This window comes from Pieris rapae, chromosome 3 (assembly GCF_905147795.1).
Source record: "Pieris rapae chromosome 3, ilPieRapa1.1, whole genome shotgun sequence".
In the NCBI taxonomy this organism is placed as follows: Eukaryota; Metazoa; Arthropoda; class Insecta; order Lepidoptera; family Pieridae; genus Pieris; species Pieris rapae.
In genome coordinates, this window is record NC_059511.1 from 1443479 (window position 1) to 1463649 (window position 20171).

The following is a 20171-nucleotide window of genomic DNA, read 5'->3' on the forward strand; positions in this document are numbered from 1 at the left end:
GTAATAAGATAAAAATCTTTTAAAAACTGTAAAAAAAACGACACTTACAATAGAAAAAAGGTTTTAAATACATTGAAAGTTTTATTATAACGCATTATATAGTTATAGCTGTTTATTTAAATATCACAAAAAGACTAAAATGTTGACTATAGCTTCCTTATCCTTCTTCAACTTCAGGGTGTCGCTTTTTTTGTGACAATGTGCACGTGCATCGTAAAAAGCCTTTAATGCTGTTTAGCTTACATGCAAAATATAAAGTAAATAGAAATAGAGCTTATCTTTAGACAAAGGCTTCCTCTAAATCCTCTATTTCTTTCCAATCGTGGCGATCTCTAGCGATTCGAAGCCACATTGGACCATCCCATTTTAACCCATCGTGTATTGAATATAATTACGTATCAGTTTAGTTTACTTTTGCTAGTTTTAAAGTTATAGTCAAAAACGTGTTAGATTTGAGTTACGGGAGTTATAGTACCCGCCAAGTATCCCTGTTGTTCCTTCTTAGGTGTGGGTGACACATTTCTGAATTTGTTTCATGATTATTTGTCAATCTAATGGTCAAGTAAGTCTCCTGTGCCTGACACACGCAGTCGACTTCTAGCGTCAAAGGCAAGCCTTCCAGACGATATTTTCTTTTACCGTTCGAGCGAATGTTAAATGCATACATAAGGTCTATTGGTTCACAGGAGGTGATCGAACCTAAAGTCTTAGGGATGAGAGCCCACAGTAGCCACTAGGCCAATACTGCTCTGTTGTATATACCCGATATATTACCTTTGTCAACATTAACTAAGGTAAAAATGGGCACATTCGACAACAGTTAGTCAATACCTGACTCGGTAATAGAAACTTTTTGTTTTACGTAACAAAGTTTCAATATTGAAATGTAATGATAAACAGTCGCATAGAAATAGTTACTTTTGCATTCATAATATTAACATGGTATGTATGATACATCCACTATTTCTTGTATTACTTGATATTCAAATGAATGTCACAATGTATGAAAGAATTCACAATATGTATCAGAGAATTATTAACGAAGTTTGTTAGAAATATCTTTATATTTTCAAGGACTTTCTTGCGTTTTACTTGACGGAAAGTTTGACTGAAGTATTGCTAATAATTACTCGCCTCTGAACGCAAGTGTAATAAGATATCATTGTGCAATCATTTTTATTATTACTTCTGTTAAGCTAAAAGACAGATATATGTATATTGAAGAGGATTCACACAATCTAAATACTTATTTTCTTCACTCGTTTACGATAATCGTCTATTTTTGGACGATTAGCTTTTGATTGTGTAAATAAAGCTTTCTTTACGTAAATATTAATTTGCTTTGCATCTTTTAAAAACAAAAACATTCTATATAGTAATCGCCTTCAGCGCTAGTAGCTTTAAGCTATTTCATTGTCTAGGGATCTGCTGCATGCTATATTTCTATATATAATATATTGGTGTCACCCTTTTTTATAGAACAGGGGGCAAACGGGCAAGTGGTTCACCTTATGCTAAGTGATAACGCCGCCCATGGACACTCTCGATGCCAGAGGGCTCGCGAGTGCGTTGCGGGCCTTTTAAAAATTGCCCATTCCTTGAAGGACCCTAAGTCGAGTTGGTTCGGAAATACTTCAACTATTAAGTTTAAGTAAATTACTTTCGAAGAATTTAGAGTTGATAGTGTTTGAAGATGTTATGTCTGCAGTAAGATACTGCAGTCATAATAAATGACTTTAGAATAACTAGAATATATTATGACAATTTACTTTATTTTCCCAGTCCAAGTTCCTAAAAACGTCTTCAGATGATTTGGTGAAAACACTTGTTTAATTCTAATTCGTAAAGTATTGATGAAGACTGAAGATAATTTTCAGGCTTCTTCAAGTTCTGGTCCATTTCTGTTCAGTTATTAGTCAGTGTACTGCTCTAAGTTTTCTACTATAATACACTATGCTAGTATAGGTAAGTTTATTCTATGCTAATTTAGTAAAAAAATTTTTTTTCAAGTAGGTTAAAAGTGACTTAACATGTACAATATTGCATATTTACGTAATTTTCATATTAACATCGTCATGATTTAATAACCAAGAAGCATTTAGCATAACTATAATTCCTTCTTCCTCCTTGAATAGCTAAGCTAAGTAAAACAACTATTCAAATTACGATTGGTTTCGTGCTGTTTAATTTCTATCGTGATTATAATTTATTTATAACAACGAATACATTAATAAAAACTTAGAGGTCGATTACTAGTTGCTTACAAAACAATAAACAACTAAATGAATTGATACATAAAAGACGGACAGAAAATAATAATGATAATTAATAATTTAAGCCTACATATCCCGCCATTTCTGGCAGCGCTATGCCACTCTCTGCCATATACTAAATCTGGTTTATCCACCTTCTTAATTGTCTTTTCCACGTTTCTATTCCTCTTAGTATGCGCCCATTTCCACTAACGTATACCTTTTGAAGGTATAATATGTATATGGTTATGTTTCGCTATGCTTTTATGAGAGTCACTAATAAAATTGATTTAGCCTTTTTATGAAAGCATTTGTTAAATTGCATTGTAATGAAACGTGACAGATAACGTTCCATACTTTTTTTATCGAACTGGCATTTGTATTTTGGGTGAGCTTATAAGTTAAACGAAAAGCTTACACAGAAATATAAAGACGCTAGAAAAAAGAAGATTTGATACATTCTTCTTTCCATAAGTGTACAAAAGTTTTTAATTTTAAATTATTACAATACAAGTTTTTAATTGTTATAAATTATCTAAAACTGATGTCATTTATTTAACAAATAACTTGCTAAAAGAGTAATAAGATTAACTTGAATAGGGGAAAGACAGAATCAAAGAATTGTGTTTTTTAATAGAACTGGGGGCAAACGGTCAATATGAATTCAACGGAATCTTAATGCCAGATAGATTGCGAGACATTTGGTACGCTCTTTTCTTGTAAGACCCTAAGTCCTCTTGCGCCTTAACATGTAATGTTTTTAGTAACAAGTTTCGGCCTACAGCTGTACATTGCGTTTTTATAGTGCAGGAGGCTCACCTGAGTTAAGTCATACCGTCTATGGACAGTGCGTATTTTAGATGGCTCGCGAGTACATTGTCGGCTTTTCTGGCAACATGTGTGCTTGTCTCATCCTTGTATTTTAGTCAAATAAACTATTAAACACTTAATGGAAATCACACTATTGATGAAAATAATAATAAAAATTAAGTTCACCCCACAGAGAAACGTACAAATAGATACAGCACAGAATAGAAATAGCTGGTAATTTTCCATCTGCTGAAAACAATCAGCATGTTTATTAGCTCATGTTAATAATGTGACAGTATGCGTGGCAGATAAATATTAACTCAGATCAGATTGCGTCTGGTCCTTGTAATGTCTACGTTTGAAATTTAGCACAAGTATTTAGCGTCACAGTGGAATCATTTGTATGGAAAATCGCCTATATTTCCAGCATTAATAAGCCCTAATAATAAACATTATTTATCTATATAGTATAGATGTTAAGTAATACCGTCGCCCATAGACACTCACTTTACTAGAAGGCTCGCGTTGCCATGTGTTCATTTAAAAACAATCACAAAATATTCAACTACTAAAGTTTGTTTGATAATAAAACCGAGCAGTAGATACGGCTCCGTAGTAACAAAATTTAATAGGAATACATAAAACCATAGCAAGTACATGGAATAATTAACATTCGTTTTACATAGAATTAATTTAAAATAATTGTCGTACAGATTACAATTCTAAATTACAATACTAATTCTATACAAACTTGTCATATATATATATATATATATATATTGTTTTTCTTCTCTTTAAAATGAATCTACCACATACATTTCTTGTCCGGCGTCTGAAACTGGTACTACCATCTATTCTCAGGTTCTGATTGCTAGTTAAAATATATTATATTTATACTACATATAATAAAATATATCATATCAGTTATTCTTTAGTATCGCATTTATTTAAGCCTAAAACTATTGTATCACAAAGAACGGTTCGGTGGCCGTCGATACGTAATCTTATACTAAAATAAGTCCTGAGTACATACCTCAAGGTATTGCTCCTTATTAGGGCGAAAGGCACAAAAAAAAACGTCAGCCGTAAGGATGGATAGATTGTTAGTTTTGGGAACAAGAAATGTTAGACTGATGTTGAACTTGCCTTACAATAATAGTTCACGCACAAAAACACTCACTATAGGTTTTAATGGAGGACGAAACTATTAGCAAGAAATGCACAAAAATACACTATAAAATTGCATCTAACTTTACGCAACGAATGTTCAACCACGACTCCTTCGCACTGCGTATGCGCGGATCAGCCGAGTTAAAAATATTTTTGGGACCACCCTCATGGCCCTCAATTAATTTTATAAACTAAAAATGATTATATTCCGAACAACTATATTTTCGATATATATTTAAGATACCACATTTGTACATTGTTTTATTAAGACATTTCAATAAAATTAACTTGGCCTGCATGACTTCCAATTATTCCCCTTATAATGGGTATTTTTTTTACTGGCAACACTAATCTCACTATATTGTTATAGCCCCAGCTATTAAAACTAAATTGACATTCAAGTTTAAATTCGTAGCCATTTCGGCTAGGAACTCTGTGGAAATCGGAAAGCGTACTTTGAGCGAAATCTGAAAATATAGACTGCCTAATTTGCTCTTCAAGGCCGATGGTGCCTCTTTGTCGCTCGTTCCGCGCTCTCTCTTGTACTTCAAGCTATAAATGGAACACCTCATAGAGAGGTAACGCCGCATGCGTCAAGAGCGAAGTAACGCCGCATGCGTCATGTTTTTTCGTGCCTGCAGCCGGTTCCATCGAATTATAAGACAAATAATTAACCAATGAAACAATCTCTTTGGCGTCGTAACACAAATCTAAAAATTCGATAATATTAACGTATTTCAAAGTCTTACTTGACGTCACCCTAAAACCCCCAGATCTGACAGAGAGCGTCAACAGTGAGGCTCCAACGCATTTGGCCTTGAGCCTTGTGTTTCCAAGACTATCAGACTCTCTTTGCCTCATCTGCCAGGTTTGCATGGCCGCGCCCCCGCTAGTGTATAGATATTACAAAGTACAATATTATATATTTTGCTGATCTAGGTTCATATAATCAAATTTTTTGGAAATCGACTATTTTATATAATTACAGTTAATTAACATCGGTAATACAATGTACTCCTATGTTACTAATTATATCCGTGTACTGCGAAAGATATCGACAATTGAGCATGATTTTAATTAATTTCTGTTTGTTCCAAATACGTTATTACATGTGGATTTTCATTATTTTCTGATTGTTGCAAATAGCGCAGTGTTCAGCGTGCGACTCTCAATCCTGAGGTCGTAGGTTCGATCCCCGGCTGTGCACGAATGGTATTTCTTTCTATGTGTGCGTTTAGCATTCGCTCGAACGAAGGAGAACATCGTGGGAAAACCCGTTTGCTCCAACCACCGCTAGACCCAAAACGTCGACGGCGTGTCAGGCACAGGAGGCCTATTACAGCGCGGCCACACGATGCGGTAATGTTACGGTACGGCGCCGAAGCGTAACCGCACCGTCATCCTTCATACAAATTCCTATACCATGTCACACGATGCGTTGCACCGCCTCGCGGCGTCGCACTGCAAGCGTGCCGGACTTGTGTCCTGCGAGTCGAGGCAGGAGAAGTAAAATATATTGCCACACCGCAAAGCCCGTGTGACTTACCGAATCATGTGGCCGCGCTCTGAGATTTTCAAATGATCATCAATTAGATACAGAAAAATCTGAGGCCCAGAAAAAAGGTTGAAGCGCCACTGATATATTGTTACGAGCTAGGGGATCGGATAGAAACTGCCGTCGATTTATTCAAGGGTTTATTTTAATAAAATCTACGAGGAATTCGTATACACTAATATCTGGAAATTACGCACAGAAAAGCACTAATAACACACACAATGAAACACTGTCACTAATCACTTAAAACACTCAGTACTTTATCACTGGTTCGCACTTAATCGCACTTTTTCTCTTCGGTGTTTATCGCTTGGAATCGCATTCAATACTGAACTGAGTGGTCGCGTTTTGGCTCGCTTATATATCCCTGGGAAGAATCTCGAACGATGTTTCCGATGTTTACGAGAACTTTCTAGGCGGGAGCGCTACTGAGTAGCGATCGCCTAATTCTAGAACGCGCGTACTTGCTATCTCTTTCGCACACTGCTACGTGCTTGTCGTACGGCGTTCTAGAATTCTCGGTGTAGCTTCGAGAAGGTTCTTATCTTTCCTCTCTTTCGTGTATCAAACAATGCTTGTCCCACACCTAGAAAATTCGTTCTAGAACATTCCTTCATCAAAGGGTTATAACCAGGCCTGAAAACGCCTGAAAACGGGTCTGCTGAAAAGTGTACCATTCGTCTATACGTGTTCTGAAACCGACTGAAAAAATGTTTCAGCCTCCTGAAAACTACGGCAACATTACGTAAATTTCGATTTTCTAATATGTGATTGACCCTCTCCTGAAACGGTCATAAATCATATTTCAGCCTGCTGAAAAGTTCTCTAAGTAGTGGAAAAATCTAAAAACATTGCAGTTGACCCGTCTTCGTAACACTACCCTCTCCTTAGACATGCTCGTCCCGAGCATCATCACTTCCTTTCTTCATTATCCTTTTCCATCGCGACCGAGTCTGTGAATCCTTATCGCCTGCACAAGCTTTACACTTCTTGATCCAGTCTTCTACATCTTCACGATAATTAATCCAGTAAAATATTTCTTTAACCTTCCTAAGAGTCCCTTTTACTCCTGAATGTCCACTCGACAACTCAATATGACACATTTCTAGTATGTCGCGAACCTTGGATCTTGGCACCACTAACTGCAAATGATCGCCTTGAGCATTTTTCAATTTGCGACATAACACTCCATTATGTAGAACTAAACTGTCCCATTCAGCCCAGTAACTCTTAGTAGTGTTACTTGTAGATGCAACTTTACTCCATTGTGGCTTGACAGCTGAAGATTTCATCCAATCCAGAATTGGTTTAATGTCACAATCCTCTTGCTGTGCTATCTGCATCAATCTCCCACCGAAATCTGAATGAATGATAGCTGTTCTAAGCATCCTCACGTTACCATCCCTTCCGTCCTGTTTGGTGACTTTTTCACTTGGCCTTTGAGACGCATCGTCTGAACACCTTCTTAGCTCTCTTTCATGGGTCGATAACAAATCGGAAAATTTCTTTAATTGCTCCTCTGCCTTTGCTAGATGTGTTGATAAGGCTTCCTCATAGTTATCCGGAAATGTTCGAACTGCGTTCAATTCTTGTTGTTTACTGGCCTGTCCGTCCACATCGATTACTCTACAGATGCCATAACCACAATTTGAAGAATTGCCTTTTAAGGAGACTTCCTGTTCTCCACACTTGAAGATCCCTTTTTCCAGATCTATTTTACATTTGTAAAACTTCATAAAGTCTAACCCGATTATACAGTCATCTACTATGTCAGCAAGAACTACCTTGTGTCTGTAAAAACGTTCACCAATCTTGAAGGTCGCGATACCTTCTCCCCGATCGGCTATGCGTTGACCCGTAGCTGTAACAAGCTGTGCAATTCCTCTAGAAGGGTTTCTAGAAAATGTCTTCAGAAGTTGGTGTCTGATTACTGTTCGTGAAGCTCCAGTATCAAGTGTCACATTACACTTAGTTCCATTGACTTCTCCGTCGATGACTAAGGTATTTCCACGTCTAACCTTTACATCACCTCGGAAGTCTTTCTTAGGGCACGAAAACCTCATGTGCCCTACTTCCCCACAGATGTAACAGGTTGGCCCACGTTGACCAGTAGCTCTTTCCGTGACAGCCCTAATGCGGTAAGGTCGAGGATCTTTCTGAATCGCCTCTACCTCCAACGCATGGGCTAGAGCGTCCTTCAGGTTCTTGTGGTGACCAAGGTTCACTCTCAGCCTGACTTCACGATCTCTTATTCCATCTATGAAGGTTTGCACTAATATCTTGTCTGCTACATCTGGTAAGGATGCGTAAGCTTTCCTAACCAGCGTCTCTATTTCTACTCCCCATTTTTGCAAGCTTTCATTTGATTGCTGTATCCTATCCTTTAATTGAGCCCTATAGACGTGCTCTAAGTGTGCATCTCCGTACCGTGATTCCAGGGCATCCAGCAGTTGCTTCAACGTCACTTTACCTGTCTTGGTATCTAGTATGGTGAGGGCTTCATCTCGCAGTCCCATAATAAGGGCGGTGACAGCTTGATCGTCATTCCACCCGTTTGACTCTACTACAGTCTCAAACTGTACCTTGTACGCGCCCCAAGAAGATTTACCATCAAAGGGAGGCACTTTTAGATTTCCAGATGGTGCTACAGACGTTACGACACCCGTGGTCTTCAAGCACTGCATTTCATGTTCCAATCCGAGAATCCGTTTGTCCTGTTTCGCTAGCTTGCTATCCACGTCAGATTCCAAATTTTCATTTTTTTTATCAACTTCTTGTTTAAGATCTCCTAATTTTTCTCCTATATGACGAGCCTGTTCCTCCATCATACGACGTGTCTGAGCCTGTTCTTCCACCATTTGGCGTGTCTGTTCCTCTTGACGTCGTGCCTGTTCTTCCATCATTTGTCGAACTTGTTCCTCCTGATGCCGGGCCTGTTCCTCCTGACGGCGTGCCTGTTCTTCCATCATTTGTCGAACTTGTTCCTCCTGATGCCGGGCCTGTTCCTCCTGACGGCGTGCCTGCTCCTCCTGACGGCGTGCCTGTTCTTCCATCATTTGGCGCAGAGCAAGAAGGATGTTGGCGTCGCTGCTTTCGCCCATTCCGCGGTTCGCATCGAAACTCTGTCTCCGGGCGGCGTCGCGTGCTGCTTGTGCCCTGGTCTGCACTCCCTCCGCAGCTGAAGACTCTGCTACAAACTCCTCTTGACTCTCCCTTGGAGTAATTGGCATTTTTCTATCCCCAATTCTGACACCAAAATGTTACGAGCTAGGGGATCGGATAGAAACTGCCGTCGATTTATTCAAGGGTTTATTTTAATAAAATCTACGAGGAATTCGTATACACTAATATCTGGAAATTACGCACAGAAAAGCACTAATAACACACACAATGAAACACTGTCACTAATCACTTAAAACACTCAGTACTTTATCACTGGTTCGCACTTAATCGCACTTTTTCTCTTCGGTGTTTATCGCTTGGAATCGCATTCAATACTGAACTGAGTGGTCGCGTTTTGGCTCGCTTATATATCCCTGGGAAGAATCTCGAACGATGTTTCCGATGTTTACGAGAACTTTCTAGGCGGGAGCGCTACTGAGTAGCGATCGCCTAATTCTAGAACGCGCGTACTTGCTATCTCTTTCGCACACTGCTACGTGCTTGTCGTACGGCGTTCTAGAATTCTCGGTGTAGCTTCGAGAAGGTTCTTATCTTTCCTCTCTTTCGTGTATCAAACAATGCTTGTCCCACACCTAGAAAATTCGTTCTAGAACATTCCTTCATCAAAGGGTTATAACCAGGCCTGAAAACGCCTGAAAACGGGTCTGCTGAAAAGTGTACCATTCGTCTATACGTGTTCTGAAACCGACTGAAAAAATGTTTCAGCCTCCTGAAAACTACGGCAACATTACGTAAATTTCGATTTTCTAATATGTGATTGACCCTCTCCTGAAACGGTCATAAATCATATTTCAGCCTGCTGAAAAGTTCTCTAAGTAGTGGAAAAATCTAAAAACATTGCAGTTGACCCGTCTTCGTAACAATATTTTTATTATTCCAAATATATTACTTTATTTGTTATTACATTTAGGTATATATTTTTAATGATTTTTTATGTAGGATAATCGATGTAGGTATCATTGTGTCGTTTTATCGCTTTAGTAGTTACAGTTAATATATAATTATGATATAAATAAATAAATCTATACAAATTTAAATTGGAAACTTTTTCTTTTCGGAAATCAATTAATAGAGAAAGGCTTAAACCATTTGATGCCCACATTTTAACGAATAATTTGAGACAATAATTAAGGGTCGATTTCAATTACTCTTAATTTTCTACTTGGGACTTTGATACGTGGTACAGAAGCTCCATACTATAATATCGCTGAAGTTATATTGCATCCCATTGCATTCTCAAATATTCATTACATCCTTGTTCACATACTAGTTATCTGCTATTAGAATATAGTCTGTACACAAAAATTCTCTGTGTTGCCAGTTTATATAAAAAGCTACCAGTATATTATTAATACGTCTGTTTTGCCTGTAACTGACACATCAACGACTACGTTCTTTAATCTATGTATTTCCTAATACGTAAGAATTGTGAGCATTGTATAATTATCTTATATTCAGAATATAAAAACGCACGTACAACGTGACCTATCTTTGAAAACGGCGGGGAAATATAAATTAGATTTACCCTTTGTCCTCACGTCTGTATCATTTGATACTGGTAACGTCAAAGGTTAGAAGTTTGAATGAATAGACAAGAGCCGCGTTGTTGGTAGAATACGAGTAGTCAAAAAAAGAGAGAGAGAGAGAAAACAAATTCTTAGGAGACTGGTAATGCACTTAGGAGTAATAGGATTATGGAAAAATATTAATTCTTAAAAGTATTTGAATGGAAAATAATAGAATATATAGAATATTTAAGTAATAATTAATAGAACTGTTGAAATTCTGTCAAGTGAACCGCTAAAGTTTTTAATCAGTAAGGATGAAATCGTATTTCTTAATCACATATGTTTTATGTCACATAGAATTAATAACAATTAAACAAATAATAGAGGATGATAAACATCCGCCATCTTGTTTCTGGATGGGTTTAAACGGTACGAGGTGACTTTAATTTTGACATATGTCAAACTTTTATTGACGTAGACTAAGATAATCTAATGTCTAGTAATTTAGACTACATTAGAACTTGTCGGGTAAACTAAATTAGAGAACTATAGAACCTTGCACTTATAGGGTGTAAGTAATATTTTAAAGAAATGGGTCACGTTGTAATACAATTTTATGTATCATAGGAGACAAAGTATCGCCCTTGTCGTAGCTAGATACTATAAAAGTTCATGAATATTTAACCCAGACCTGGCTGTGTCAAGGAGCCAACCAAATACAGAAGAAAATCTAATTAAAGTAATGAGTCTTGATTATATTATATAACCTTTTTAACAAATAACTTGTCTAGTATCTATAAATAGTTGATTTATGTGATCATATTTTGCCACGGTTTCTATCTACTGCATTAGTTTTATTTATAGGAATCAGCCAATTTTGTTATCAATTTAAAAATAGCTTCAGTGTCAAATAATTTGTATTTAGTGTATTGAAAGGAATTTATCTATAAGCCTCGCAATCGTTCGAAAATATAAAATACATTTATGCCTTATTTTAATATTTAATGGCCGGCAACGCACTCGCGAGTCCTCTGGCTGGGCAGCAGTATCACTTATCAGATGCCATCTGTTCTAAAAAAATGTTCTTCCAAGTTCTACTTTAACGTTCTCATTTCCGCTATCAGAACAGACTTAAACGTATGCCGTGAAAATAAACTACATACATTACTGCATATAATATATACATTCATAATACAATACACGATAGTGTACTTGTATTGTATTATTACTGAAATTGTTTCGGAAATTTTATAGTTAGGTACTAATAGTTTAATTGGTGGTTATTTACTACAGGTAAAAATATCAATTACTGAAATAATTGAAAAAAGAAGCAAAAAGTGTAATTTAAAGTTTTTTTATATTTTTTGTAGTTTAATTAAAATTTGGTTTTTACATATATTACATTCGTATATTTAGACAATCTTAACGAATTTCTATAAACATTGTGTTATTGTCACTTACGAAGTATGTAGGAAATAAAAAACACGGTTTCTAATATTCTACATTATTTATTTATTTACACTTCGTTGCAAAGAAACACAAATAAAACAATACATAAAAATTACGGGGATGCAACGGGCGGCCTTGTCGCTAACAAGCGATCTCTTCCAGGCAAAACCCTAGTAAGAAAAGAAAACAATAAATAAAAATGATAAGTGCAAGAAGTGCATAACCAGAAGTTATTTATAAAATATATATATATAATAAACAGAATATAATATTATCTTATTTATACAAATTTAAAAAACAAACCCTTGCAAGACTAAGCATAGTAGTGATTAAAGGTCTAATTTGGCCTCGCGATTTTTGTATGTAACTTTTCTTTAATCGGTGTTAGAAAATATCACACAGATTCCGGCATATTCTGGACTTAACAATCGAACTACAGTACTTGACTATTAACAATTAATGTTTGGTAGGTACTCCATAAAGGCCTGTAACACTAATCAGAGGGCACAATGAATTTCTAGCTAATTCCCTGTCATCAGAGGTATTAAGTAAAGAAAGAAAAAAGAAAGAAAAGGAATGTAATAATAAGAATAAGTATTTATTACATTCCTTTTTTTGTGACTGAGGCGCAAACTAGCTTCTAAAGTCTCTGGCAGAATAACCAGTGCTGTGGAACAGTTCGTAGCATAATGCTGAGCCAGGGTCAATTACATACACACGTATTACATATTTGAAACGAACCGAATGGGAAAAGGGTTTTTTTAATTTTGATATCTCTTATTTTATTTTTAATTCTTGTTATTTGTATGTATGTGTGTGTGTTTTGTTTGTAATATAAGTTATGTCTGTTAAAAAAAAGTAATTTAGATATATAACTTAATAGCATATCTATTAACAACTTTCTGTAGACAGCAAATTTTAGAACGAAGCATGGACACTCTCGAAGCCCTCTGGCATTAAGATTGTCCATGGGCGGCGGTATCACTTAACATCAGGTGAGCCCCCTGCCCGTTTGCCCCCTATTCTAAAAAAAACGAACTAAATCTATCGTACAAGATTATTACGCGTTTATACCCATAATTTGTTTGTTCCTATCATAGCAATACAGTCAGGACATGTAATACTCAATAGATTAGGATAGCAAACTGTTACAGCAAAAGTAGCTGTTAATTGTTTGCAGATAATCGTCGCACACGCCGACACTTGACTAATAGATGTTTCGTTTGGTAAGGTGAGGCGCAGATGACGTACTGGTTCACTCGCTACAAGTACAAATTCACCGAAGTGGACTACAGCTTGTTCTTAACATACTCCGTCCTCGTTGGTACTGTTGGTAAGTGTTTTTTTATTACTATCTATATATCATATATCTATACTATATATCAAGTCTAATATCCACCGTAGTTTAAGTAAGCCCAACAATTTCAAATTGCTATCAGCTAAGGGAGCGTTCAAGTATTATGTAACGAATTTGAGGGGGGGGGGTTTTGGGGTAAAACGTTACGATGCGGGGTGGGGAAATATTATAAGAACAACAACAACAAATTATCTTTATTCATCTAGGTAAACAAGTACACTAATGAACGTCAAAAAAAATAAATTAATTGTATATTTACATTTACTACCAGTTCGCAAGTCAAAGCGTAGAGCGGGCAAGAAGAACTGGCAAGAAACTTTCCGCCGCTCCTTTCAATCTCCAAGTTTTTAATACAAATTGTTTGGACTGGAGCAAATCAATCCCAAGGATTAGGATCATTTAAGTATTCTTCAAATTTATAAAAAGCTTTATTAATTAATTTACTTTTAACGAGGGCTTTGAATTTATTTTCGACTTTCCGATACTTTACACCACAATGGAAAATTTAAGGTTTAATGTGTCACTGGGTGGTACGGGACGTTTTACTATTAGGTATTAGTAGCGGCACGAAACTCTAGCGCTGACTGTTATTGCGCAGAAGTAAAAAATAAGGTACCTGAGGGGGGCTAGCGGAATGAAGAGCGTTGATTGGCTCTCCAGTCACATTCCGGCCCCGCACCACAGTACACATGCGCAGCAATCCCCTCCACGTATCGGCCAGCGCTAGACTTACGTGCCTATAGTAATACAGAATAACGTTACGGCGCGTTACATGGGTTGGGGGGGGTCAATAATCTCCTAAACTTGCGTGACTTAATACTTGAACGATCTTTAAGCGCTCGATATTTAGTTTATATTTCACAAACGATTCTCAAATTAGCCAAATTATTTAATTTACGCTTAACACTATCTTACCAAATTATGTGTGACGCGGAGATTTTGTTTCCAGTTGAACATTTTTACATTGGAAGGAGCATAGCTAATTAGCTTTTTGTTTAAGTAATATCTGGTAGTTGTAGATACAATAGTAGCTTGTAAAAATGACAATGTTTAAAACGTAATTTAAAATTGTATCCTGTTACGTATAACATCTCTGTGCCTGCGTTATTCAAACGTAATGTAGAATAACTATAAAATATAAGGCCCGGAAATATTAATCAAATATAAATTAAACATAGTTATTTACAATTTTTTCATCAGTTTTACAAGTCTAGTTCTAATAAAAATCTAGGTCTAATAAAAATAACATTTCAATTGAATCGACCGAATATAAGTGTGTCTGTTTTTTGGAGACTAAAAATAAACTCAATATTAGCGATTTTAACTAAATAAATATTTTAACAGATTGTTTCTAAATAAATATTTTAACAGATTTTTTCGGCTTAATTTTCAATACTTATATTAAATATATATTATATAAGCATTCAGTAAGCAACGTTTTTGTTAACGGGGATCTGTACAAGAGACTGGTATCACAAACAGCCTTGGCATTGACCGTCGCACATATCCTTTATGTACAGAGAAACTGAGTTTCTGTAGAATACTGGGGTTTCTCACCAACCCCCGCAAGTCTTTAAATCAATAGTGTAAGTCACATCTTGCTTCTAACTAACACACCATTTCCAAGAAAAATAATGTTCCATACATTAAGGGATAGTAGCGATAGAAGTCTGTAAAAAAGAAAACAAGTAAAACATTATTAAAGGTTTACATATTTGAAGTTATACTTCTTTTGGCGCGATGGAGAAAAAGGATGAGAGTGAATTTTTACGATGCAGGCGCGCTAACACCTAAATTCGACATCGTAAAGTTAGGTTTGGGTGGTAGGGCATGGAAATCGATAACTATGTTCAAGTTGTATATTCTAGTATTTTATATTTAGAACAATTAATCAATTATACAATTAAACAGTGTGAATAAATAAATATTATTTTGGTGTTTTTAAATCAATTTCATTTTCGACGGTGATATTTACTAATAATTTATTTATTTAAATAAAATCTTTTCGATTAATTTTAACATTTATCGTTAATCACTACTGCATTTTAGTTTTTTTTTCCATACGCCAAAGAATTATAACTTCTAACGCGTGTACATAAGTACACACACTCTTTTTTTTATCTACTTCCCGGTTCTTTGCTACGACTAGTACTCTGCTACGTCGTAGATGCATGTGTATGTATTTGGCACATATAACATTATTGTCCTAATAACAGAGGCGCGGTTGCAACTCGACGAAATTTATAATATCTCATAAAGATTTATCTTATCTCTTTTATATCAACAATAACATTATATTAGGTTTTAAAATAACCTACTGCCTGCTAAATAGAGATAAAAATATGTTTATGTTAAAGTAGTAGCCTTTAGTATTCACCTCAGTTTCTGTAAAAAGCATTTACATTAGGAGTACTGAATGTTTCTTGCCAGTTTTTCTTGCCCCCTCTACGCCCTTGACTTGCGAACTGGTAGTAAATGTAAACTTGTTTACCTATATGAATAAATATATTTTGAGTTTGATTTAGATAACAAATTATCATGAAACAGATACAGAATTCTGAGTCCCAGACCTAAAAAGGTTAAGCGCCATTGATTTTTTATTATTTTATATTAATATTTAACTGGTTTAATGGAATAAAAATAATCTCATTGTAATAACAACCTTGCGAAAATTAATTCAATGACCCGTTCAAATTAATACATCGATCAATAAGTCGTGACAATTTATTAGAGCGCTGAATGAAAAATAATAAATGAAGAAAAATAAAAATTATATTAATATTAATGTGTCCCACATTCTTATGCTGTTTTGAGACACTGGGTTCAATATACATACCCATGTACCTGGTGTCTCAAATCTTAGACTTATGAATTGAATATTAAAAAGTTTTTTTTTAATAATTTTATTAACATAGTTATAAGTTTTACTATACTAACAATATATTGACTTATTAATTGGTCTGAAATAAATGATTTTATTTATTTATTATAATCTCGTAATATAATAATACATTTTAAACGTCCCCAATAATAAGAAGACTTTCTTGCAAAGCACTATGCAACCCGAAAATTCATTTGGGTTTTAATATAGGTTTTTACTATAGGTAAATCATGTTTAGCTCATATAAATATGAGCTAGATAGAAAAGTAAACTTTTCTGTATGCAAAGGACAGCGTTTAATCTATTTTAAGGCATATATGAATAAGACCTCAATTGTTATTACCTTGCATTATTTTAGTTAAAATAATGTAACAAATTATTTATATAAGAGATCTCAATTTTATTTCTGCAATAAAAGTTGCTATTGTCCATAATTTCAATAGAATTGCATAATCTGTGGTTTCATTCGGACAATTGTCAATCTTAATCATTCGTCTATAAAAGTTAGGAATGATCTAGAAGTATTCATATATATACGTATACAGATGTGATAAGAATTATGTGAATAATCATTTCCCATCACACGTTTGTTTAACATAGAAAATTATTAGTAACGTGTAAATAAACAAGACGCATAAGGGGAGATTTGATGTGTGGAACATCGTCAAAATGCAAATTGTTTTGTTCGTAAACTTTATTGATTAGATGTCCTTGGATTCTAGTTGAGAACGATTAGCAAATGGAAATTTTACACTTTTCTACACACATACTTTAAAATATGTTTTTTGTGTATGTTTTATACATATTTAAAATATTTTTTTAGTTAGGTTTAAAGTTTGTAAAAGCCTTTCTAGCATTTATTTATATGTTGTTACATCAATGCGCGCTACCTGCACTTTTGTAAATAATATTGTACATATTGTTAGAAACTAATATTTCTATTTTATATAGCTAGTATTCAAAGTATCTTTGGACCGAAGTTTATTCTCATTGAAAACATTCACGTCAAAAATATATCACGCCACCATCAGTTGCTGATTGCATTTGAGTCCATAACCAGAAAACATCGCAGACATACTAGAAACGAATCTATTGCTACCATTTCTCTTACCTCAGCAAGCTGAAAGACTCTCTCTAACATAGGTTGTATTGTTGCGATCGTTTTTCTGATATTAGGTTGATGCTATTATGCCGCATTTACATTCATCCGTAGTGGGCAGGGAAGTGAGCAGGACGAATATCTATGATGCTTCGTCGTAACTGTCTCGGTTACATTATCATTTCTCAAAGTTTAATTACCGCCTATTAATAAATGGCACGTCATGTTTAATATAATACGTAATCCTTTAATAATCAACAAGTACCGTAGGCGATTCGAATTGATTCTTCTTTAATAATGACATTACTCACGTTACGTAAGCAATCACGTAAAAACCCAACGCATTTCGATTCCTTTTCGAAATATTGTGTATATTATCGCAAAATAATAATTACAAGTCTCCTAATATTATTCACTCTAGGCTAGCTGACGGATTCTAGATATCAAACTCTTTTCACAGATATTTTATTTCAAAATATAATAAAATGTATTAATTATTTACAATTTTAACAAACACTCACATATTTACAAATATCGAAATCGTAGAATATCAAACATTAAAGAGTTATAAAAATATAACAGTGTGTGAGATAAAAATAAAATAATTACAGTTTGTAGTATTATGAAACAAAAATATGTAAAATTAGATCAGCGACTATTTTTGTCGCTGTTGTAATTGATTTTGTCAAAGCTCTGCACGATTTTCCTATGAAGCCGGACCAGCATGATTCCAAGAATTACCACGATAAAAGCTAGTTGAGTTCACGAATGCCTTAAATAATTATTGCGTTTATAACTATTTCGATATATAGCAGATATAGCATTTAGCAACCTGAAACCCTTTCGCTGAAATTTCATAATAAATTAACTAAACATGAACTCTCGTAGTTGGCAACACTTCTTCGAAAGGTAACCAACTTTATTAATTGTGTTTTCATTTATAGTGTATTAGAGTTCTAATAATTATTCCATAAACAATCTATTCGCTTGTATTAATCGAGTTTTGTAATCTAAATTAAATGAAAATCATACAATCGCATTACAGGTTCCTTCATTACAATATACCTGTTCAGTAAGAGATGGAAAATCGATGATAGCATTATCGGAATCATTGCTTGTGTCAGCCGTGTAGCAGCCAGTGTGGTGTATGCGATGGCACCGAACAGAACTGTGTACTTCCTGGGACCAGTTCTGGATATGTTCAGTGCTGCTGCTGCGACATCCCTTCGATCGATTGCTACTAAGTTGGTCAATGCAGATGAAGTTGGTGAGTAATGTTTTTTAATTAGTTTAAGACAAGTGAAACACGCTATTTTGACGAAATTTTAAATTTCGAACGTTTTTCATTAGCTTTGACAAATAAACACTATAATGATGTTCTGTGGTCGTTAGAAGGCATGTTTAGTAACTTGTATTCGAAATTTAAAATAAAATCAGTGTGTCCACTTTGTCTCCCACTTATTAATTTGACTCACAGCCAGGAAAGATTATTTAACATATGCAGAATACTGCGGTGGGGTCATTATCCTAACATTCATATTTTGTATCGGTGACGTTTATGGATTTTTATTTGAACAATTGGTGGTATGAAAATACATAGCTAATTTTAGATCACATATCATCTACAAATTTCCACAGCGCAACGAAGGAAGTAAACAAAATATTTGACTACAAATATAACGTTTCCCAGGAGTGACAGAAGACGTTATCATTATAGATATTTGATAAGTACAGCGCATATAGATAATTTAATTTTCCAAGAGGTTTTAGTTATGTCTCCAGCTACAGTTTAGTGCAGATTAACTGCTAATTATGAAGAGAAAAAAGCAGAAATGGCTGAAATATAAGAGTCATTCCGCTTCCATTTTGTTCTCTTTGGAGTAGACACTTAGGTCGAGGGTTCAAGGGCACAGGCGCTAAATAAAGATGTATGTTGGCTGGTAGATAGTAACCGTAACCCCAGAGATTTCCTTGCTCAACGAAAAGTATGACAATACAGCAAGGGAATGCTGCTAATCTTTGATCTTTTTTTTTTTTAAATTTCTATTTATAAAAACTACATACTACATAGATCTTGTTCTGTGTGTTTAATGACAGTGACCTCTCGTTTCATTATTACAAAATATTCAATTAAAGTCAATTAATATTGACAACTTATGTGAAATAAGAATGGCTAGAGAAATGTTTCAGAAAAATCGAACCATCGTTCCGTTTTTAAAATATATTAAACATAAAGGTGGCGACTGACATTGAACTTTCGTTCGATGTAAATATTGGCATGAATATTTAATTAACAACACCTGAATATTGGCGATTCGCCTTGCTCCATCCCATCCATAGTTGCAGTGTAAATGGTCGACGTAGAGGCGGTGGCAACTGACTTGTAATTTAAAATTCGAAGGGATTCGCCAGCTCGTATCGATCTGCTTGGCATTCGACTTGTAACATGCTCACATCGAGCTAATATTCAACGTCAGTCGCCACGTTAAAACGTTACATGCATGCAAGCAGTGGTGGCCTAGTGCCACCGAGGTTAGCGTGGTCGGTAGATTCAATCCCGCGTACACCAATTTTTTTATTCAGCATTTATAATTCGCTCGAACGGCGGAAACATCGTGAAGAAACCGGCTTGTCTTAGACCCAAAAAATCGACGGCGTGTGTCAGGATCACCTACTTGCCTATTAGATTGAAAAATATCGTGAATAAATGATCGTGAAATACAAAAATCTGAGGCCCATACCTCATCAGGTTGAAGCGCCACCGATTCATTTTATTTCAAACAAGTTTACATAAATACATGATCATAAAATCATTTATACAATTTTTAATTCAGTTTACATTGACAAGAATAGATTATCATGAGCTAGTTTTGTTAATGCAAAAATCCAAGTTATGCAACGACTCAC

At 35.2% G+C, this 20171-nt stretch overlaps 1 protein-coding gene across 1 annotated transcript in view; it reads left to right on the top strand.

Annotated features, from left to right (window-relative positions):
- LOC110991550 (proton-coupled folate transporter) overlaps positions 1-20171 on the top strand; it is a 30649-nt gene that overhangs the window by 3209 nt on the left and 7269 nt on the right. Inside the window, exons 2-3 of the mRNA XM_022256926.2 lie at positions 13159-13260; positions 18310-18531. Of these exons, the coding sequence (XP_022112618.2) occupies positions 13159-13260; positions 18310-18531 (324 nt within the window). The remainder of the gene's footprint in view (positions 1-13158; positions 13261-18309; positions 18532-20171) is intronic.